The sequence below is a fragment of the Lithobates pipiens genome, unplaced genomic scaffold (genome assembly GCF_037356315.1).
Source record: "Lithobates pipiens isolate NorthernLeopardFrog02 unplaced genomic scaffold, aLitPip1_a1.2 Scaffold_10, whole genome shotgun sequence".
Taxonomy (NCBI): domain Eukaryota; kingdom Metazoa; phylum Chordata; class Amphibia; order Anura; family Ranidae; genus Lithobates; species Lithobates pipiens.
The window spans coordinates 11,702,162-11,726,009 of NW_027507686.1; the positions used below are offsets into that span (position 1 = coordinate 11,702,162).

Sequence of the window (23,848 nt, forward strand, 5' to 3'; positions counted from 1 at the left end):
TAAATAATGATAAATTGCTCGTGCAGTATGCCATTTGCTAATTATATCCATGATTTACTGCAGAGCACGACTTAAATCATTCATTTCAGTCTTGCGTAACAGTGCCATAAAAATTTTTTTTTTTTTTTTTTAGTTTCTTAAAAATGGTTTCCATGTGTATAATTTAAACAAATTTTAACAGCTTTTGTATTCCGTGAAATATTCAAGCTTATAACTTCTTTTAAATTTATGTTAGCTATATGTGTTTTTTTGAAAAGGGATTTTTATATATTCTTCTTTTCCAAAAATGCAAGTTAATGTATTCTCACAAATGTGTTTTCAAAAAAGGAAAATGATCTCTAAATTTATAATAAACATCACATATTGTGTATATTAAGTATTAAGAGTATATTTCAGTAATACATCGGCTAAGATATATTTTATTTTGCTTTGATTTATTTACAAAGTAAAATATACACTTTTTTTTTTTTGAGTGGGAATTGTTTAGATTTTTATTTTAGATCTATTTTTTATAAAACCTGAATTATGATTTTTTTTATTTTCTCCTTGGTTTGGCTATGAAACATTTTTATGAAACCTGAATTATGAATTTTTTTATTTTCTCCTTGGTTTGGCTATGAAACACCACATTGAGTTATTGTTGGTGGTCAGGAAAAAAAAAACTGATTTATTTAAAAAAAAAGTGAAGTGAAAATTTTAATTTCCATTAAAAAAAAAATCTACTTTGAGAAGAACTGCTTAATACATCTATATAGGATTTAAATATAATATATATTTTTTAAATGAACAGTTGTTAGAAGATAACTGTAGGAGTTTTGGTTAGTAGTGTCTTATTATGGTCTACTTTCGTGTTGATAATAAATATTGAGTTAAGCATTGTTTATATTTTTACAGCACAGCCATATTGTTTCATTTTTTTTGTCAGCTTTGAGCTCACTTCATCCATCTGTTGTTTTTACAGAAGGAAAAAATATCAGCACCAACTTAAAGGACTGTAAATTTCTTGAAACTCAACACAAGCTTTTAAGGTTTTAAGGACCCTTGCTAGACCAATATTTTTTTTTTTAAATGTGGGACCTTGAGCATTTCCTCAAAACTGTTAATCGGAAAAAGAAAATGAACCTTTTACTGGTTGTTTTTGATAATGGTTTGCAAAAAGTTTCCTTCTTTCTTTCATGGCCAAGTCATTACCCATCAAGTGCTGCAGATAGATGAAACGCGTAAGGGCAGTAACTTTTGTGGGCTGCAACTATGGCTGTTCATTTGGCGTTTGGCCATATTATAATTTATTTGTGAATGTGGGACCCAATAATAGTTTCATTATTGAATTTGGTAAATGGCTTTTGGTCTTCATATTTCTCTTCCCAACCACTGACCACCACCCCTAATGAAGCCATAGGCAGCTCAGTGGTTTGGCATAAAGGCAGAGTCTGTCCATTTTGTCTGCCAATGGGTTTGACTTAACTGTCCATTGATCCTGTAGTCAGGTGTTAGGATTGACCTATTATAAGCCATTCTTTAACTTTTTTTAGGTCGAATATATTTTTATTATTATTGACAATTGCAACGATAAAAAAAAAACAAGGTACATAACAACGACTTCACATCTCCCGAATTAATTTGCACATAGAATTAGAACGATCTGCCATTATCAGGTACAGTAGTCCACATTGTCGCGTGTGCACAGAGTGTGGCAGGTGTGCTTGGGCACACCCTAATCACCCTGTGCTGTGCAGGTTTGCCCTGCTGCTTGGCTGCAGAGAAGGGGACTGGGGAATCTCTGTCCTCAGTCCCTTTCTCTGTCTCAAAAGTGAGACATCAGGGGTTTGTTTAGAAATAAGGTTATTGTCTTTATTATGTGCTGATTCTGGACTATTTCCAAATTGTTCTTATGCAATGGCGATGCTGTTTTTGTACTCTCTAAATTTTCTATCATTTTAAAACATTAAAGGAAAAAATAAAACCCTTAATATGAATTTAAAGACTTTTCATTTTTTTTATTTATTTTTTATTTTTTATTTCCACCTACTTTCCTACTTCAAAATATATAAATATTTAAACTTTTTTTTTTTTTTTGTGAAACTTTAGGTGAGAAGCCTTACAAGTGTCCCCATTGTGACTATGCTGGCACCCAATCAGCATCTCTGAAGTACCACCTGGAGCGCCACCATCGAGAAAGGCAGAATGGCTCCGGCCCTATTGCTAGTCAAGGGCATACTCCAGGACAGGAGCACAAGGATGAAACAGTCAGCAAGAGTTCCCTATTTATGAGACCCGACATTTTACGAGGAGCATTTAAAAGCCTGCCCGGAATTGATTTCAGAAGTGGCGCTATGTCCCAGCAATGGCAGTCAGGGTTGATGTCTGGGGAGCGTCAGGGACAGTCAAGTGGCGTTAGCCCTGAGGTTTCTTCAGAAGGTTTGAAAAAATCAGAGATCTCTTCTAAAGCAGCAAATATTGCAGAATTTGGGAGAGCATACCAGAACATTGTAGGAAATGGTGTTAACTTCCAGGGCTCTTTGCAGGCCTTCATGGACAGCTTTGTTTTAAGCTCTTTAAAGAAAGAGAGGGAGATGAAAGAGAAAGCCTTGCTAGAGTCACTTCCTATAAAAGTTTCCAGGTCTGACAACTGTGAAGACAAGGTGGAGAACAAAGCACCACAAAGGAAATTGGAAAAGTCTCAGTATGAACCTTTAGACCTGTCGGTGAGGCCAGATGCTCAATCTCTTCCAGGTTCATCTGTAACAGTCCAAGATAACATTGCTTGGCATGGGTGTTTGTTTTGTTCTTTTACGACATCGTCCATGGAGTTGATGGCCTTGCATCTCCAAGCTAACCATTTAGGAAAAGCAAAGCGTAAGGACAGCTTGGGCGCCACTAATAAAATTGCTGCCTCCTCTTCTTCAGCACAGTGTGGCAAAGAAATGATGTCAAAATTGAGTCCGTTGCAGAATTCTGAAAAAACTCCGAACTCTAAAGAGACTTTATCTGACCATAAAAGCACTTCATGGTCTAGTCATATGGATCCAGTGTTCAACAATTTTCCGAATGAATTCTACAAGCAGTTTGGTGTATATCCTCACTCGGTTGGGTCCAATGCTCAAAACTCTTGCTCAAACATGGACATTGACTCTCAGTCTCCCGCGGATGATGAAGCACATGCCTTGCAGTGTGATTCAGTTAATACAGTTGCTACTGATGACCTCTCTGATGAATCCTCATCTGAAGACATGGAAACGTGTAAAGAAGATGAGAACGAAGATGAAGAAATTGACACTGAACCAGAAAACATGAACACGGTTGACGAACAGAACAAAGAAGACCATGAAGAAGAAGATCCTCTACTGAATTCAGCTGCTCTCAGGCCTTCTGAAAACATGGTTTCTTCGACACCGCAGATGATGGAAAAGCAGTGGCATCCAAATCTTCCATTGCCTCACGAAACGCCACAAAGCTCTTTGCAACCTGACCAAGCATCCGGTCCAGATCCTTTGGAGAAGCAGGTTAATATGCTCTCTGTTCTTCGAGCTTACAGCTCTGACAGTATGGCTGCTTTTAACGGACTTGCAAGCAACACAACAAACAGTGGATGTATGAAGAGACCAGATTTATGTGGTAAGTTAATATAAAAAAATAAAAATAAAGACGTAGATGATGATGAAAAAAAAACAAAAAGTTGTACTTTTTTTAAATTGTCACCTAAGGAATACATTGATTTTTTTGTTAAAAGCCAACACTTAGCTACTGTGGGCTGCACACTATGACATGTTTATCTGGAATGTGGAACCATCACTTGTCATAAATGAGGTTATGGCAATTTGGGAAGGAGAATTTTCAGAAAGGTTAATCGTTCCAACTGAGAGTAGAGCTTGTAGGAGATGGGAGATGGACAGTAGTAGTGCTTAAAAAAACATTTACGACTGACAAAAAAAAATGAAAAATGATTTTGTATGATGATTGTTTCCATTTCGACCAATTGTATTAGTTCTTTTATTTTGGTGTATTAAATGAATTATGGGGAAGCCTCGAATTTAAGCAAGATACCATCATCCCAATTAATTTATACAAAGCAAGAAAGAGCACAAAGCTCACCAATAGGAAAGAGACTCTGGGAGAAGATTTCCTAATGCCGCGTACACACGACCCGGACTTTTCAACATCAAAAGTCCAACGCAGGCATGTACTGGCCATTGGGACTACAGGGAGTTTCCCGGTGGGCCGATGGCTCAGTGGGCCGGTTTCAGTGACAAAGTAATGGCTGCTCGGCTTGACCTCAACTTCACACAGTGATGTGAGAAAGAGGAGAAAAATACAGAGGAGAATAAGTGAAATAATAAAAGAGGTTAGTGAGGACTCCTTATGTTATGCTACTTATATTTTTTTAGAACAATTACGTATAGTTTTATATACTGTTTTTGTAAAATTAAAGTGGGCTGGTCTGGATGAAGTCCGGGGCCAAATTCTTGTGCCAGTCCAGCCCTGGTCCGACGGAATGATTCCGGCAGACCATTTCGATCGTGTGTGGGCTGCAGCGGACTTTTGATTTTCAAAAGTCTGACAGACTTTAGAAATGGAACATGTTTCGAACTCTGCCGGACCCAGTTCCTACCGAGAAATCCGCTCGTGTGTATGCTAGTCCGACGGACAAAAACCGACGCTAGGGCAGCTATTGGCTACTGGCTATGAACTTCCTTATTCTAGTCCAGTCGTACGTCATCACGTTCGAATCCGTCGGACTTTGGTGTGATTGTGTGTGGCCAAGTCCGTTCATTCGGAAAGTCCATCAGAACTCTGTCAGAACTCCGTTGAAAGTCTGTCGGACCTAGTCCCTCGAAAAGTCCGGTCGTGTGTAGGCGGCATTAGGTTTAGTGGGAACAGTAGGGACTATTGCGGTATCAGATAATATTCAAAAAAATGAGAATTAGAATTTAAAATTCAATGGCATTTTATTTTAAATGACTACACAGAAGTAGTAAAAGAGAAACATATAAACATAAATCAAGACAAACAACAAAATAATCAATCCATTAAAGGGACAGTGTTGTACAAAAGGTGGTTGAAAAAAACCCCCAATATAAAAGTTATTTTTTTTACATAAATGTAGAGTAGACGTATGGTTCGGCCGGTTTCGCGGCACAGAAAACGCCGCTTCCTCAGGAAACATCACCTACAAGTCTAATATATACAAAAAAATATAATGTTTCAATAAATGCAAATTTATCACAATAATCTGAAAGTTCATGACAGTAAACACATAAGTACAATACAACCAGAAGTATGGTTTTGTGGTTTGGTGTATTAAAGGTGACATTTCTAAATTCTGAAGCAAATCTCCACCAAAAATGTTTTTTTTTTTTTGCTAGCACTGCATTGTAGGAACATCCAACAGGTTCTTTGTTTTCTCAATAATAATACATAAGGGTGTGCTGCCCCTTTAAATACTCAGTAACTTCATATTTCTCAGTATATTATTTCACATATGATTAACATAAACCAAGTGAGCAGACAAAATAATAAATAAAGTGCAAAGTGCTCAATAAAAATAAAACCATCTAAGAAAGTCTCAAAAGTGAAATCAATAATTAAATATAAAAAAATCAACTAAAGAAAGTTGAACTTTATTGGCATAGCAAGGAGCACAGAGCAATTTATATATAAAAAAAAAGTATACATTTTATTCCATATTACATTAAAAAGATTTCCAAGATAACTTGGTAAAAAAAAAAAAAAAAAAAAAAAACTATCTAAGAAAGTCTCAAAAGTGTAATCAATAATTAAATATAAAAAAAATCAACTAAAGAAAGTTGAACTTTATTGGCATAGCAAGGAGCACAGAGCAATTTATAAAAAAAAAAAAAAGTATACATTTTATTCCATATTATATTAAAAAGATTTCCAAGATAACTTGGTAAAAAAACAAATTGAAGTATGCTGTGCGTATAGGCAATACTATGTCATAAAACATGCAAGATCATACAGTAAAGGCTAAATTGCCACAACAAGAACATGTAGGTAAAATTCCTTGTGGGTCAACATGTTTCTCTTTCAGGCTTCATCAGTTACATAGTAGGTGAGATCAAAAAAAGACACAAGTCCATCAAGTCCAACCTATATGTGTGATGATATGTCAGTATTCCATTGTATATCCTTGTATGTTGCGGTCGTTCAGGTGCTTATCTAATAATATCTTAAAACTATCAATGCCCCCCCCCCCCCCGCCGCTGTGACCACCACCTGTGGAAGGGAATTCCACATCCTTGCCGCTCTTACAGTAAAGAACCCTCTATGTAGTTCTTCTATGTAGTTAAGGACTCATGAAGGATGCTGAAATAACTACATAGAAAACAAAACCTAAAAATCAAACATGATTACATCATATATATGCATTAACATGCTACGGCTATCTCACGACTATTACCATGAGTCCTGATGAAGTCTGAAAGAGAAACATGTTGATCCATGAAGAATTCACCTACATGTTCTTGATTTGGCAATTTAGCCTTTAACTTGTGATCTTGTATTTTGTACAGCATACTTCAATTTGGTTGTTCTTAACACGTTATCTTGGATACTGTTTTAATATAATATGGAATAAAATGTATATTTTTTTAAACAAATTTGCTTTGTGCTCCTTGCTATGCTAGTAAAGTCCGACTTTCTTTGGTTGTTTTTTTTTTTCTATATTACATGGATGTGGCAGTGAGTGCTTTTCTAAGTCTTCATAAATTTTGGCCTTCTCTGCCAACACTGTGCCAACCAAAACGTGATCCAGACTCCAACCCACTGGTGAGTTTGAACTCCTTACCGGAATGTCGGATCTCAGTAGAGAGATCAGCATGCTGCTCTGCGGCTAACATTTACTCCACCACCAAAATGGCTCAGTGGTCCTAAGTGTCAGTCTTGGCAAAGATAAGAGTCACAAAAAGAGGCTAATCTCATAGTGTAGTATTCCCAATGAATCTGCGAACCAAGGATATGTGTGTATGGCTGTATGGGAATAAAGTCCTGTGCCCTCCACTGTGAGTGCTGGATGGCAAGGAAGCTCGTCTATGCTCCAGGCAATAGTAGAGAGTGATAGGTGTACTGGGAGCCGCACATCAAGTCAAGACCTGCTATATGATAGTGAATGGCATTCTTAGCCTGGACCCGGCCTGTCTATGACCAGCCCTTCACAATCACTTCACCGACCTGATTACCATTCTTTCACTGAGTGGTGGCCGATGATGCATTTAACTGCCCCCCTTCCACCTGAAGACTCCATCTCCATGAGTAAACTCCGGAGGGCATAGTGAACCACTGTAGGAGCGTGATCTGGAGGGGGTCCAGGCTGAGACTGCCAGTCATCATACAGTAGGTCTTGACTTGATGTGAGGCTCCCCGGGACACCTATCACTCTTTACCATTCCCAATGAATACTAAACATCTGTTAATAATTGCACTTAGAGAGAAAATGTACAATGTAGCATGTATCCCAAGAGCCGGCACTGCCACAGCCACAAACAGCGTACGCGGTGTCGTTCATGTATTTGGCCCCGCCCAACGCATTTCTCCTACATAGGCATCGTCGGGGGAAAAAGACTAATGTGCGATGTCTATAAAGGAACTGCTGGGAATCTGATCTTGGGAAAAGCAGTTTGCAGCAACCCGCACACTGGTGGACATAATGATGGTCAGGTTGGTTGGTTTTTCTGTCTGTGACCCCAATGAGCAGTTTTCCCCTCACCTCCTGAAATGAGGAGAACCGTAGCCACCAGATCTTCCATTGTTTTCTGTGACACATTACTGCTGAGACAGGAAGACTTTCCAGTGGGGACACAGCAATAAAAACTTGATACATGTTCCAATCCTTCCTCACCTTGTCCAAATCTTTAAAAAAAAATTGATTTTGGCTGGAGTTGGGTTATAACTTATAAAGACAAGCAGAGACAAAGGCTACATGCCCACAACTTTTGTTTTACACCCTAGTCCTGTACAGCAAGCCAGTCTTAAAGCTTTTTGGCCTATGATAGTCTGCTCTCCTGGGAACACTTTAGTTTGCAAATGAGAATCTGCAAGCCGGTTAATTACAGTATAACTTTATTTTGCAGCCCAATAAGGTATGCCCCTTTGGACTCTAATTATGCATCCAATCATTCAGAAATATCTACTGCATTTATCTGCACCCTCACCACAGCCTCGTAGAAGAATAGCATTAGGTTTGCACAGGCAGCAGTGACCTGTGTGTGGTAGCTCCACTCTCTAGAGGCCATGTTTAATCTTGTTGCGGTAGACCATGGGAAATATAACAAAGAAAACCTGAGACAAGGCTGTAGACAATTATGTATTAATACATGTTCTCACAAAGCCTTACATTAGCTTTAAATCAAAATCTCTGTAGCTGCAAGCACTGTGGAGCAAATCAGTCACAACAGATAGGCTGCTGCTGAGGTACTAATTCACTGCTGGGGGGGAGGGCAGGGGGAGCTGAATTGCTGAGTAATGCTTAGGAAGTAGAGCAGGGGGAGCTGACAACTGCCCAGGGGACAAGCAGAGGGAGCTGATCTGTTGGTCCAGTGGTGAGCTACTGAGCCACTGCTAAGAAAGGGAGTAAGATGAGCTGAGCTTCCGAGTCACTGCTGGGAGGGGGAGCAGGGTGTGCTGGGCTGCGGAGTCACTGTTGGGAAGGGCAGCAGGTTGAACTGAGCTGCAGATTCACTGATGGTAGGGGGAGATGGGGGGAGCTGAGTCGCTGCGTCATTGCTGGGAAGGGGAACAGGGTGAGCTGAGCTGCAGAGTCATTGTTGGGAGGGGAGCAAGGTAAGCTGAGTCGCTGCGGCATTGCTGGGAAGGGGAGCAGGGTGAGCTGAGCTGAGCTGCAGAGTCATTGTTGGGAGGGGAGCAAGGTAAGCTGAGCTGCTAAGTCATTGGTGGGAGGCAAGCAAGGTAAGCTGAGCTGCTAAGTAATTGCTGGGAGGGGGAGCAAGGTAAGCTGAGTTGTGGAGTCATTGCTGGGAGGTGGAGCAAGGTAAGCTGAGCTGCTAAGTCATTGCTGGGAGGCAAGCAAGGTAAGCTGAGCTGCTAAGTAATTGCTGGGAGGGGGAGCAAGGTAAGCTGAGCTGCTGAGTCATTGCTGGGAGGCGGAGCACAGTAAGCTGAACTGCTAAGTCACTGGCAGGGAGGGGAGCAGGGTGAGCTGAGCTGCTGAGTCATTGCTGGGAGGCGGAGTATTGTAAGCTGAGCTGCTGAGTCACTGTCAGGAAGGGTAACAGGGTGAGCTGAGCTGCAGAGTCATTGCTGGGAGGGGAGCAAGGTAAACTGAGCTGCTGAGTCATTGCTGGGAGGCGGAGCACAGTAAGCTGAACCGCTGAGTCACTGTCAGGGAGGGGAGCAGGGTGAGCTTAACTGCAGAGTCATTGTTGGGAGGGGAGCAAGGTAAGCTGAGCTGCTACGTAATTGCTAGGAGGGGGAGCTAGGTAAGCTGAGCTGCAGAGTCAATGCTGGGAGGTGGAGCAAGGTAAGCTGAGCTGCTGAGTCATTGCTGGGAGGCGGAGCACCGTAAGCTGAGCTGCTGAGTCACTGTCAGGGAGGGGAGCAGGGGGAGCTGAGCTGCTGAGTCATTGCTGGGAGGCGGAGCATCATAAGCTGAGATGCTGAGTCACTGTCAGGAAGGGGAACAGGTTGAGCTGAGCTGCAGAGTCACTGCTGGGAGGGTGGAGCTAGATGGGCTGAGCTCCTTTTGCTGTAAATTTTAAGAATGAATTGCTTCACAGTGCCTGCAGCTACATAGGTCATTGAAGGCTTGTTTTAAAGCTCACTTACTGTTTAAGATCATGTAGTATATATACATACTTAAAAGGTTCAACATATTTTCTTGAAACGCAGATTTAGGTAAACTAAACTACTTATTGTAGATGTTCCTTAGAAAGTACAAGCAGTTTGCTGGTTTCACTTGCACCTGATGTGTTAACGTTCCCCTTCTTATACATATCTCTCTTTACTAACTGAACTCAGTGAGAATCAGTGTTTGTGCTTCAGTCATAGCTGTAGTATGTGATAACAAAACTAAGAGATTCACATCATATGAAATCCTGGCAAGATCGGAACCTCTCACAAAAAATCCAGAGACCTATTATGGCCCATAGAGAGGCTGATAAGATCTAACTAGATTATCTTTTGTAGCTAATTCCCTTTTAACTCCTTCTACTGACACCACCAAAATCACTTACTGATGCGAGCAGATGTTGTGTTGATACATTGACTCTAAATACATTGACTGTACCAGACACATCTGTCAAATGGTGCATCAATAAACCAGCAATCTGGTGATGTGGATATCTTGACAAATGGACCCTGCAACGTTTTATTATATTGCAGATTAGTCTATACTGTACAGACCTTATGGCCTTCATTTATCAAAAGGAGCTTTTTTTTTTCCCTTTTTTTTATTTTTCATTGGCCTTAACAGTGCATTGAAGTTGGATTTACACTGGATATTCAAATCAGAATCTTCTAATTTTTCTCCCTTTCATAAATGATTGTCATTATAATATTATTATTTACACATAAATGATTTTCAAAGATTGTGGCCTGAAACATACATAAAGCTCCTGGAGGACGCATTCATGGTGCTGCATTGTGATTGTATACTGTAATGAAGTGAACAATGAGAAATCCTCCATTAAGGATCTGTAAAATTATGAATATCCTCCTCTCCCCTTTTTTCCTTCTTTCATCCTCCATATCCTTCCATTTTACTTTTCTGTGCCCCTACCTTTCTCTTTTCCTCTTTACTTCCTTCCTATTATCCCCCCTTACACCTCCTTTCCACTTTCTTCCATCTATTCTTTCCTTCCTTCCTTCCTTCCTTCCTTCCTTCCTTCATCTCTCCCTTCCTTCCTTCCTTCTTTCTTTCCTTCCTTCCTTCCTTCTTTCCTTCGTTCCTTCCTCTGCTCTCCTTTTCTTTTTCCTTCCGTCACTTTTTTCCTCCCCCCTCATTTTCTTCCTTTTTTTTGTCCCCCAAATTCTGCTTATCTTTACCTCTTCCTTTTTTTCCTTCCATTTTTCCCTCTTTCCACTTCCTTCTCTTTCTTTCTTTATTTCTTTCCTCTACACCATTTATTTTCTTCCTTCTTCACTCCTTCTTTCCGTTTTTTTTTTCTTCTCTTTCTTCTTTCCTTTTTTTCCTCCCTCGTTCACTCTTTTTTCATTGCTTCCTTCTTTCATTCCTTCCTATTTCACAAATGTCTTTCTTCCCTTCTTTCTATTTTCTTTATTTCCTTTTCCCTTGCATCCTATTTCCTTCACATTGTTATTTCTTTCCATGTATTCCTTCTTCCACCTCTTCCCACTTATTTTTTCTTTTTTGATTTATTAACTTTTGTTTATCTCTTCTATACATCTCTTTCCACTTCCTTTCTTCCATTCTGCCTTCCTTCTTTCTTTCCTTCCTTCCTTCCTTCTTTCGTTCTTTCCTTCCTTCCTTCCTCTGCTCTCCTTTCTTTTTCCTGCCCTCACTTATTTTCCTCCCCCCTCTTTTCCCCCTCTTTCTCATTTTCTTCCTTCTTTTGCCCCCCCCCCCCCACATTCTTCTTTATCCCTCTTTTCACTTCCTTCCCTTTCTTTCCTTTCCTTTCATTTCCTTTCCTTTCCTTTCCTCACTTCCTTCCAGCACCCACACTCCCTCACCACCTCTAACACATTGTAGGGGTTCAGGTCCCTTCAGGCACTAATTTCTTATTTTTTCTCCATGTCTTCCTTCCCTTCTTTCTATGTTCTTTATTTCCTTTTCCCTCGCATCCTTATTTCCTTCATATTGTTATTTCTTTCCATGTATTCCTTCTTCCACTTCTTCCTACTTATTTTTACTTTTTTGATTTATTTCCTTTTGTTTATCTCTTCTATACATCTCTTTCCACTTCCTTCCTTCCTTCCGTCCCTCTTTCCTTCCTTCTTTCCTTCCTTCCTCTGCTCTCCTTTATTTTTCCTGCCTTCACTTATTTTCCTCCCCCCTCTTTCTCATTTTCTTCCTTCTTTTGCCCCCCACATTCTTCTGCCTCTTCCATTTCCTTCCATTTATCCCTCTTTTCACTTCCTTCCCTTTCTTTCCTTTCCTTTCCTTTCCTTCCTCCCTCACTTCCTTCCAGCACCCTCACTCCCTCCCCACCTCTAACACGTTGTAGGGGTTCAGGCCTTGTTAAATTATGTTGCTGGTGACATCCTGACATCTTCTGTATGCACACCTTAACTGTGGTGGCATCTTAATGACACTACTGTCAATTTTGCCCTAGATACATGGAAATAGGTCACTAAATAATTAAAACAAATTTATGATTAACACGTTTTAAAAAGAACATCTTTTCCTTCCCCAATGAAGAGATTCCTAAATGGAAAGTACACTTTTGATACAAGAATTATATGAATATGAATTCACACAAATATGGATATGAATTCAGAACGCCTTCCTATGTACTAAGGGGCTACAAGTTCACAAAAATTTAAATTTCAAGGAAAATTATAATGGTTATTGGTCAGTTGTTGTTTATTATTTGTTTGTTTCTAAGTTTGCAAACTTCGTTTTTATATATTTTTTAATTATTTGAATTAATTTAAAGTAAACAGGAAGAATATTGTTTATTATTGTGGAGACGAAGACGTTATTAGTTACAAACATGTCTGCTCTTTTTATGGGAGAAAATCTAGTATGATGCCAAATACTGGACATCCTGACAAATTTCTAACCCGGTCCCATGTTCTCCCTGCAGCTAAAATTTGCCATCTTTTTTCTCCTGTTAATTATTGTTACTTCCTGTGGTGTGTACAGGACTGGAAGTGAAGGTAAATCTTCCCAACAGGACACAGACGGGAAAAAAAAGACAGTGGTTTCAACCCTTATTCTATCTATAGTTAAAAAATGTCTTTAGCTATACGTTAAGGCAGTGGTGGTCAACTTTCTTGATATGGGGGGGTCTGAAGTGTGGCCATCAACATCACCAAAGGGCCACATATAAAATTCAGTGAATATTCAGTGTCTGAGACAAGCAGACATACAAAAGGTTTTAATCAAAGACAATAATCATAATACAAGAGATGGTCAGAGACTGTAGGCATAGTGCAGGAGATGTCAGAGACTATGAACATGATACAAGAGATGGTCAGAGAATGAGGGCATGATTTACGAGATGGTTAGAGACTATGGACATGATACTATAGATGGTCAGAGAATGAGGGCATGATACAAGAGAAGGTCAGAGAATGAGGGCATGATACAAGAGATGGTCAGAGACTATGGACATGATACAAGAGATGGTCAGAGACTTTGAACATGATACAAGAGATGGTCAGTGAATGAGGGCATGATACAATTGATGGTCAGAGATTGAGGGCATGATACAAGAGATGGTCAGAGAATGAGGGCATGATATAAGAGATGGTGAGAGACTGTCATCATAGTACAGGAGATGTCAGAGACAGATGGCATGATAAATGAGATTGAGAGACTATGGACATGATACAAGAGATGGTCAGAGACTATGGGCATGATTCAAGAGATGGTCAGGGACTATGGACATGATACAAGAGATGGTCAGAGAATGAGAACATGATATAAGAGATGGTCAGACATTGTGGACATGAGAGAACAGATGGTTAGAGACTATGGACATGATACAAGAGATGGTCAGAGACTATGGACATGATACAAGAGATGGTCAGAGAATGAGGACATGAAATAAGTGATGGTCAGAGACTGCGGACATGATACAAGAAATGGTCAGAGAATGAGGGTATAATACAAGAGATAGTCAGAGACTATGGACATGATACAAGAGATGGTCAGAGAATGAGGACATGATATAAGAGATGGTCAGAGACTATGGACATGATACAAGAGATAGTCAGAGAATGAGGACAAATAATAGTCACTATTACAAATAATAGTCAGAGAATGAGGACATGATACAAATAATGGTCAGAGACTGTGAACACGATACAAGAGATGTTTATAGACTGCAGACATGATACAAGAGATGTATAATGGTACATGTGACTGTCAGAGACTGTGAACATGCTATATGAGTTGTTGGAGACTGGGGACATGCTTCAGGAGACATATTGCATGAGACTGCTAGAAATTACCGTATATACTCGAGTATAGGCCGACCCGAATATAAGCCGAGGCCCCCAATTTACCCCCAAAAAAACTGGCAAACTTATTGACTCGTGTATAAGCCGAGGGTGAGACATGCCTGTCCATCCCTGTGTGTGTGTCCGTCCATCCCTGTGTGTCCGTCCATCCATGTGTGTCCGTCCATCCCTGTGTGTCCGTCCATCCATCCCTGTGTGTGTGTGTGTCCATCCATCCATCCATCCCTGTGTGTGTGTGTCTCCATCCATCCATCCATCCATCCCTGTGTGTGTGTGTCTCCATCCATCCATCCATCCATCCCTGTGTGTGTGTGTCTCCATCCATCCATCCATCCATCCATCCCTGTGTGTGTGTGTATCCATCCATCCCTGTGTGTGTGTGTGTCTCCATCCATCCATCCATCCGTGTGTGTGTGTCTCCATCCGTGTGTGTGTGTGTGTGTGTGTGTGTGTGTGTGTGTGTGTGTGTGTGTGTGTCCAGCCTACCTGTGTCCCGAGCCTTTGTCCCGAGCCTCCGTCCCGTGTCGTGCCTTGCCTTCGTCCCGTCCCGTCCCGTCCCGTCCCGTCCTGTCCTGTGCCGTGCCTTGCCTTGCCTCCGTCCCGTGCCCTCTTCGTCGGCGGCCATTGTAAAATTCAAAAGCCGCGCCTCCTCCTTCGCCTGTGATAGGCGGAACACTGAATTTCCCAGCAGCCTGTGTTCCGCCTATCACGGACGTCGTATAATCCTCGTCCGTAGTACGAGGATGAGACGACGCCCGTGATAGGCGGAACACAGGCTGCTGGGAAATTCAGTGTTCCGCCTATCACAGGCGAAGGCGGAGCCGGAGGCGCGGCTTTTGAATCATAGAATGGCCGCTGTCTGTCTGCTCGACACGCTGATCGAGCGGGCAGACAGCGATGACTCGAGTATAAGCCGAGGGGGGCACTTTCAGCCTCAAAAAAGAGGCTGAAAATCTCGGCTTATACTCGAGTATATACGGTACTGCTAACACAATACAATAAGAAAACACAGATTAGAGTCTGCAGGGGCCTCTATGGCCACACAAAAATTCCCAAAGAGCCCCATGTGGCACCTGGGGTGCAGGTTGGGCACCAGAGCTTTAAGGACTCATTCACACAGGAGTTGGATTGCTTTTCAGTGGGCACTTAACAGACGGTAAGGAGGCGATGTGTTGAATCTTCACTGATAGTTTTAACCCTTAAAATGTTGACTCACTGCCCTTACATTCCACGTAGGTGCGAGGCTGCCCATTCACTTGAACAGGTCGTGTTTGGCAGCAGAACTGCTTTGTGAATGCAACATGCCACCTAATTTTTTTCTGTGGCCACAAAGCAAAGAATTGCGGCCCCAACATGTGGACAATCGTGAGCAGCTGCATTTCTCTTTTTGGTGGGTGGTCGGGGGAGGAGCAGTAAAAACAAGTCTGTTTTTAACACCCCCTGGCCACCCAAGTGAATAAGCCCTAAATCATTTAATTTTCCACTTATTTGTTATTGTTAAATATACATGGGGTTACTGTTTTTCATAAAATGCACAAAATTTACTTTATGCAGCCAGTTTGAAGGCCTTTGGCAAAAGACTCTCATTATATTGTTTGCATATTCACCTAATGCTAGGTAACATGGTTAAAAAATGGCTGGGAAATACAGCAGTTGAGAGCTTGGAAGTCCTGGTTATCAATCACATTCTGACTTCTCCAACCCAAAGCTAAGAATAGGCTGCCAGACATAGAACATGACTTCTTCGTAATTTGGCCATGCCGTATGTCCATGCTCGCGTACAATAGGTAGATAGATTTCTGCAGATCTTTCATAGCTGGGGAGGGGGGCTCTCAAAAACCCCAAATAATGTTTGCTCACCTAAGGCTGTTATATTACTTACATATATAATATTAAAAAATTGGACAGAACTGGATGCCCCCTCCCCTCCCAAAAATGGAGCACCAGCTGCCACTGAGTTACTGATCTGCAGCAGAGGAAAATCTCAATTGCCCTCAGCCCTGATGCAAGCAGTGGGTTGGCTCCTGGAAGGAGTTATGCAAAATATCAAAAACCCTTTATGGGTGGGGGTTAGTTTGGGGAAATGGGAAGTCCTAGGCAAGATGCATTTGCTAGGTAACACCCACATGTAATGCTGATCCCCCATCAGGGCTGGATTAACATAGGGGCTATTGGAGCTGCAGCTCCAGGCCCCTACCTTAATATAGGCCCAGCCACCCAAAAAGGACATGGAAAGCAATGGGTCAACGGGAAGAGATCTCCCCTGACGGGCCCTGCATTCCACATGCACCGCCTGGGCAGGGTGGTGGGATTGATAATGGGCACTGCATGAGCAGTCCTAACAGAAGCCTGGGGCACACCAATGCAGGGCTCTTACAGAAGTCTGGGGCTTCCATAGTGTTAGGCCTGCGCAGCTGCACTCTTTCAGCTCAGAGTGCACGCCAATGCATAGCCCTTACAGAAACTTGGCAAATCAAATGCCAAGCTTCACTAGTGTTATGCCTGTCCGGCTGTGCACTTTTGAGTTTGGGCGCATGCCAACACAGGCTCTTGGAAAGCAGAAGGGTGCCCAGTAAAATGCCCACCAAAATCCTCAGAACCAAGCACACGGTGCTCTTAATCCGGCCCTGTCCCCCATGATTGAAACCACTTAAATCCAGTGATTGAAAAGGGCAGGCCAGGGACAGTCAGGCCAGATAGGAAAGTGCTAGATGAAGCTGGGCATCCTCTAGTCAGGGAATGAGGTGGGTTTCATCTGACTTGCTGCAGCTTCCAGTGCACAGTGTGGGAAGCCCACAGTGTGCAGTAAATCAGAGTAAGCTATTTCAATACAGAAAAAAAAAAAAAAAAAAAAAATATATATATATATATATATATATATATATATATATATATATATATATATATATATATATATATATATATAAGCCTGTAAAGGGAAAGCTGGAGTTCCGCTTTGAGTGCTAATCCAGAAGATAATAACAGTTCCCTGTTTTACTTTATTTACTGCGTTCAGGAAACCCACAACATGACGGAACCAAATCATTCTACTTTGCATGTTGAATACCGTCAGGTTCCTGCGTTATGTGCACCGTGAGATTCCAATCGATAATAAAAGAGCAGATTTTGTTTTATCCCTCTCTGGCGACACAATTTGTATAGAAGATACAACGCTCTTGTTTACATTTGCAAAGCGGATGCTTCTCTTCCCTCTCTGAAGTTCCCCAGATCTGACCGTAGGAAGTCAAACTAGACCAGAATTCGGTTTGATGTTGTGAAAGTTGTTACATTTTCAGCTGGAGATATGTGCATTTGTTTTGCATACTTAACTTTCCCGGCAATAATTCTTGGTGAAAGAGACAAGCGGAGACTTTATGAGCCGTTTTAATAACGTCGAGCTTCCAGAGAGATAATGGACTTCTACCTAAAGAGTCTACCATCTTGTTTGTAAATTTATTGCATCTTCCCCGTTGAGTAAGTTGGTGCAAGAAAAATGGAAATTAAAGTGCGTTCAAACCCAAGAACAAAAATGCATGATATTTTAGCTTACCGGTCATTAGATGTGGTGGCTGTCTCCGTATCATAGTTGAAGATTACCTAAGTAAACATAGTAGGCATTCGGTAGACATAATAGGTAGACATATGCAATTTGTTTTGATCCGATAACGTCATCGGGTGACCACATCCCCTTGTGACGTCATCAACCTGGGCATGCTGGGTCAATGGCGTCACAAAGGGATGGGGTTGCCTGATGACGTCAGGTTAATCCGCACCTTAGTTATTTAAGAAAGGGCCTGGTATGCATTGGGGCGGGGGTTGCCTGTCGTCTGTTTTTTCCTCTGAATTTTCCATTCTGCCGAAACCTCAAACTCCAACCACGTCACTTCCAGTGACTCTCCAGAATCAGTAATTGGAGATTTCGAAGAGTTGTCTGTTTTTACAGAACACTGGCAGCATATACACTACGGTACACAACGAGTTAGCTGTTTTGACAGAACACCAGGTAAGGAGGAAAAAAGTTGACGCCACCTTGGAGGCGGCCATGTTGTTGGTTACTTGTAGGCAGACTAACAATGTCCACTCATTAGATCGTGTACTGTATCGTATACGTTGCTGGTGTTCTGTCAAAACAGCCAACTCGTCTAAATCTCCAATTACTGATGCTGAAGGGTCACCGGAAGTGATGTGACTGTAGAGTTGGAGTTTTGGTTTGATTTGGCGAGTTGGAGTTTTCGGCAGAACACCAGCATTCTTTTGTTTACATTTCAGCTGTCAGTGGGGAAGCCCGCTGACAGCTAATGAGTCATCGGTTGAGTCATCGGTTGTAAAGGACACGGCGGGAGCGAGCAAGAAAAGAGTGGGCATCTGAATATTTATCGGATCTTTAGCCAATCCCTGGTGAGGTGTGTCCAGTAGGTGGGGCGGGCATAAATAGCCTGAGGCCTAAGACAGGAGGAACAGAGTTCCTGAGTCCAGTCATGCTGGAGGAGTCTCCTGTGCAGGGGCTCTGCACCTGGGGCAGGCTTACTGGAGATGCCATCTAAAAGACATTGAGGTCCCATATGAATCTTAAGCTTGTGAGGGGGGTGGCTATTCGCAAATTCTAGACCTGGAGATCCTGTGGGTCTGGAGAAGCTCATGGCAGAGTGCTAGGAGGAAGTTGGGGGAAAAGTGGTGTGATTTTGTATCTCCCTCACTGGAGAGTGTCCGATCGATATCGGAAAGAAGCAACCGATGACTCTGTGGCCAAAAGAGTAAATCACCCTAGTGCTGGAAGTTAGTGTGCAGTGCTGGTCTTTCGGGAAAAGTTCTATTCACCTGTTAGTATTAAAGATTATGTGGGACATTTTTGTGCAGCCCAAGATAGAGGAGACCTCGAAGTGTACAGTTTGCCAGTTTTGGAGTATCCCATGCTTCCTTCACCCCATCCGAATTAATTGTTCTAATAAAACCCCAAAAAGACACCCCTACATGGTTTCTTCGAGCCAATTTAAAAGTGAAGAAAATGCTGAGTGCCTGGCAATGTGTGTTTTAACTAGGGGGAAAAAAAACAAGTTCACCAGCAGCTCTTTTTTGGGGGTGCGCTACATGAATAACCCCAGAGTGCAAATATAGTTCTTTCCAGCATTATTCTCAAATGTGGGAGCCAAGAGGTGGTGAGTGGTGAGTATAATTGAAAAAGTCAAGATCTGAGACATCCCCTGTGTACCAAACTAAATAGATATGTTTGGTAGGAAATAGAAATGGAGAGGGGATATGATAGAAGAGAAAGAGGGCTGGATCAAGGGAAAGGAAGGACAAGAGGATAAAGCGGTAGGGTGAGGAAGATAATAGATTGCAAAATAGAGGTAATGCGGAGAGGTAATGGACTTCTATGCAAAGAGTCTACCATTTTATTTGCAAATTTATTGCATATATTAAGTTGGTGCAAAAAAAAGGCAATTAACCACTTCCGCCCAGGAAGAATTTACCTCCTTAATGATCACAGCATTTTTTGCGATACAGCACTCAAACAAAATTGACGTCTTTTATTCCCCACAAATAGAGCTTTCTTTTGGTGATTTTTTTTTTTGCGATAGAAACAAAAAAAGACTGACAATTTTGAAAAAAATATTTTTTTTTACTTTTTGCTATAATAAATATCCCAAAAAAATAATTTCTTCCTCTGTTTAGGCTGATATATATTTTTCTACATACTTTTGGTAAAAAAAATCGCAATAAGCTTATATTGATTGGTTTTCACAAAATTTATAGCATCTACAAAATAGGGGTAATGGCAGTGATCTGCAATTTTTATCATGACTGCGACATTGCGGCGGACAGATCAGACACTTTTGACACTATTTTGGGACCATTGACATTTATACAGCGATCAGAGCTAAAAATAGCCACTGATTACTGTATAAATGACACTGGCATGGAAGGGATTAAACACTAGGGGGCGATCAAGGGGTTAAGTGTGTTCCCTCAGTGTGTTCTAACTGTAAGGGGGATGGGCTCACTAGAACAAGACAGAGATCACTGCTCCCCATCACTGGGAGCAGTAGATACCTGTCATGTCACTAGGCAGAATAGGCAAATGCCCTGCTTACTTAGGCATCTCCCAGTTCTCTCTCTCTGTGCCACGATTGAGGGGCCCTGGCGGACATCGCCCTGGCACACCGGCTAGCCTGCGATGATGGAGGGACGTACGGGCACGCCCATTTGCGCAGCTGTGCCACTCTGCCGACGTACATCGTCTTGCAGCGGTCGGCAAGAGGTTAAAGTGTATCCAAACCCAAGAACAAAAATGTATTATAATTCAACTTACCCGTCCTCAGATGTGGTGCCTATGTTAGGTTCCTCTTTTATTAGTTATTATAGTTTTTGTTGAGTGTTACCGAACACAGGAGTGAAAAAAATAGACATTTGGTAGACATATTAAGGCGGTGGACATTTGGGGACCATAGATGAAGTAGACAAGTATATATAATATTGTTATGGTATTTATATATATGCTGTATTTATATGCTGTATGATTATTTTCTAATTCTCTCTGAGTCTGGCCACAACTGAATATACACAATAGAGAAACCATCAAAGATTAAACAAACCAAAAAACAGAACAGTGGGAATGGGCCCCTCTTGATCATGCTATCATTGTGACTAGTAATAGGCCACCTAGGTAATTTAGTTTGTGTGCAGAATTTCCACTTGATATAACAATTTATCAGTCAGACGTTGGCTCTGAAACAAAAAATGGCAATTTTTTGCAGCTGCAGAAAGTCTTGGGATTTCGAAATTTCAAACCTCTCCAACACCTATTTCTTTTGTTTACATGATCCTCAAGTGTTCCGTGAGGGCAGGCAACTGATTAATGATAATAAGTAGAAAAAAAAACAGTTGTCCAAATGTAACAGGTGTACAAGTAATGCAAAAAGATGGTCAAAAGGTAAAAGAGCTAATGATGTTTCATAGGCCCAGTTGACGTTTATTTGCTTGAGTAAGCCATGGGAGAATCCAACTCATTTTGGGGGTTCAGCAGTCTCCCTTCATCAGGGTTTGCAGAAGCCAAATAAAAGACTGTAATGCACTGCACTGGAATGAAATGGTTAAAAATCTGATGTTATGTGTAGGAGGACTCATTTAAGGCATCGGTCTGGACTAGTGAGCCACCAAAGCACATTGGTACTCCTGTGACCATTACTTTGGCAAATAAAAGTCAACTGGACCAATCAAACATCTTTGACTTTTTGGCTGTCTTTTTGCATCACAACTACGATGACTTCTAATGGGTTCACTGTTTGCATGAGAATTATACTGGTGTCCAGTGCTTCAACACTTCTATCTCTGAGGTGTAAGTAGGACCCTACTGAAAATTCTTATTAGCACACAAGTCACATGAATACTGAATACTGAACATTAAAATTCACATGTTGTTGGTAGCTCTTGCATTGAAACATATTATTCCGAAATGTTTTGTAGGAGACCTTATTTGCTTCATGCTCAACACTATCCTAGCCCCATTATTGCTCATATGTGTACCAGTTTCACATAAGATGACATCACATGTTCCCAGAATTGATGTGTTTCATGCTGAATACTAAAGTCTATAGGTATTTAATTTGTTACACTGTTATTTTCGTTTTAGAGCATAATTATTTTTCCGATTCTGTTTTCTTTCTTTACAGACAACCAGGACGGCCATGGGAACGCTGATTGCTCCTAGTTTTGCTATTCTGTATGTTGGACTGATATGGGGTTTGTCTCTTTGATGTACCTCCGTCTCAAGTTGCTCTGCGGCTGAGGTACATCGATGACGTTCTTCTGCTGTGACAAAGTCAAAAGGAGTCTTCACTCCTTTCCTAACACCTCCGATTAGTAGAAACTTTCAACTTGATATTTTAGACAGCTATGTCAGAGATAAATCACTTGTGGCTTATAATAATTGTTAACTATTATCGGACTCTGTTCCTTTGAAACTTTATGAATAAACTGAACTAGCTGCTATTCTTGAATTAAAAAAAAAAAAAAGAACATTTTAGACTGTCGTTCCAGCAGGCAGACTTTCTTAAGATAATTTATTAGGTTTTTTTTTTCAGTGATCAAAGATTTAAACAGTTAAAAAATGATCTGCCTTTATTAGAACATGAAGACTATAACAATATAGGGCAATTGTATAAATGCTAAATTAGGGCATTATTAATACATCAGGACTGATATTTTTGGTTCATTTATTCCGTTTGAATGAATTCACTTCTTGAGATTGTATTGCCTGTCTTGTAGTTACTTGCAAAATTATTAAAAAAAATAAAAATTTCGATTTAGCAAAAAACTGCACATTAAAGATAATCCAGTAAGGCCTACTAACAATGTTATTAGTTGTGAAACATCTAAATTTATTTCACTAATACTTTAAAAGAAAAAAAAAAAATTGGTGGTCCTTATAGACAATATACAATACATGGTTCCTGTAGTCGTAATACACTTGGTGTTGTATACCTTGATGCTGTATTTGTAATCTACTTTACATCAGAATAACCAAAAGGAAACTGGAACCAGAGCGTTATACTATTTAATATTTAACCAAACCGAAAAGCATTTGTGCTCACTGAAGCCTGGTTCTTAAATAGGACAATAATGGATTTGATCCATTGCAGGCTATACTCACACACAAAACAATAGCAAAACGCCTGATAGTGAGAATTTTTCAGATTTGAAATCTCTACCCTGGCTAAGTTTCCTGGAGGTCTGAAAGGTGATTTTGATATTACAAAGGATTTATTTTTCTTTCCTTATTTTTTTTTCTTTCTTTTTTTTTCTTCTTTTTCTTTTCTTTTTTTTTTTTTTTAGATATATGTGTTGCTGTTTGTATATTATGACGTATTTGTATTTTTATTGTATATTATGATGTAATATAAGCTTACATGGTGACGAAACATAGAATTATTTTAGGAGGGTGTGTATAGTCAGAAGACAAATTGAACAATCATATTCGTCTGAGGAGGGGATTATAGCATGAAACACATTGAGACTGTGATGGTACCTATCAGTGATGTCATCCTATGTGACACTCAGCACAGACGAGCATTTAATGAGCTGGAAGAAACGGTTGGAGCAAAAAGCCTTGATGTCAAAGACTTCCAGATATTTTCTTCATAACACTGGGAAGCGAACTTTTCATTCATCATCAAGAATAGACACACTGGGACTGTCTGAATTCTGCATGCTGTCTTCTACCTGCCTGTGCCGCTTCCATCATGGTGGGAGGGCACCTTTGTACATTTTTATGTGTAAGCTACTACCTGTATGTGTTTTGTTGTATAAAGTGCTTTGATATTCAGCCATGGTGCCCTACTCATTTTTATTTTCAACCCTTGATTGAAGGCATTGTATCTGCCATGTAAAGAGGAAAGACAAGTTGATCATGACCATACACAATTCAATTAAAGTAATATGATCTCCTACTTACTGTGGACCTAAAGTGAAATAATGACTTTGGGCCCACTGGTCCTTTATTGCGCCCGTGTTCTTAAAATCCCTTATTGCACAACTTAAATACAATATATGGCCTAACTTTCATGGACACCTGAACATCACACCTGTATGAGTTTGTTGGACATGCCACTTCAAAACCAGGTCCTTTGATAGCTCAGCTGGTAGAGCGGAGGACTGTAGAGACAAAGGCAGGTATGTAAAATCAAGCGCATGGTCATGCAATCTCCACTGATAGAAATTAGCTTACAAC

General features: G+C 40.8%; 1 protein-coding gene across 4 annotated transcripts in view; it reads left to right on the forward strand.

The window, feature by feature from the left end:
• The window catches only part of ZNF536 (zinc finger protein 536), a 602,875-nt gene extending 579,432 nt beyond the window's left edge, over window positions 1-23,443 (forward strand). For all 4 annotated transcript variants that reach the window (XM_077451568.1, XM_077451544.1, XM_077451553.1 and 1 more), the window contains 2 exons: window positions 2,089-3,615; window positions 21,792-23,443. In XM_077451568.1, the coding sequence (XP_077307694.1) occupies window positions 2,089-3,615; window positions 21,792-21,829 (1,565 nt within the window). In that variant the 3' untranslated portion in view covers window positions 21,830-23,443. The remainder of the gene's footprint in view (window positions 1-2,088; window positions 3,616-21,791) is intronic.
• The last annotated feature ends 405 nt before the right edge of the window (window positions 23,444-23,848 follow it).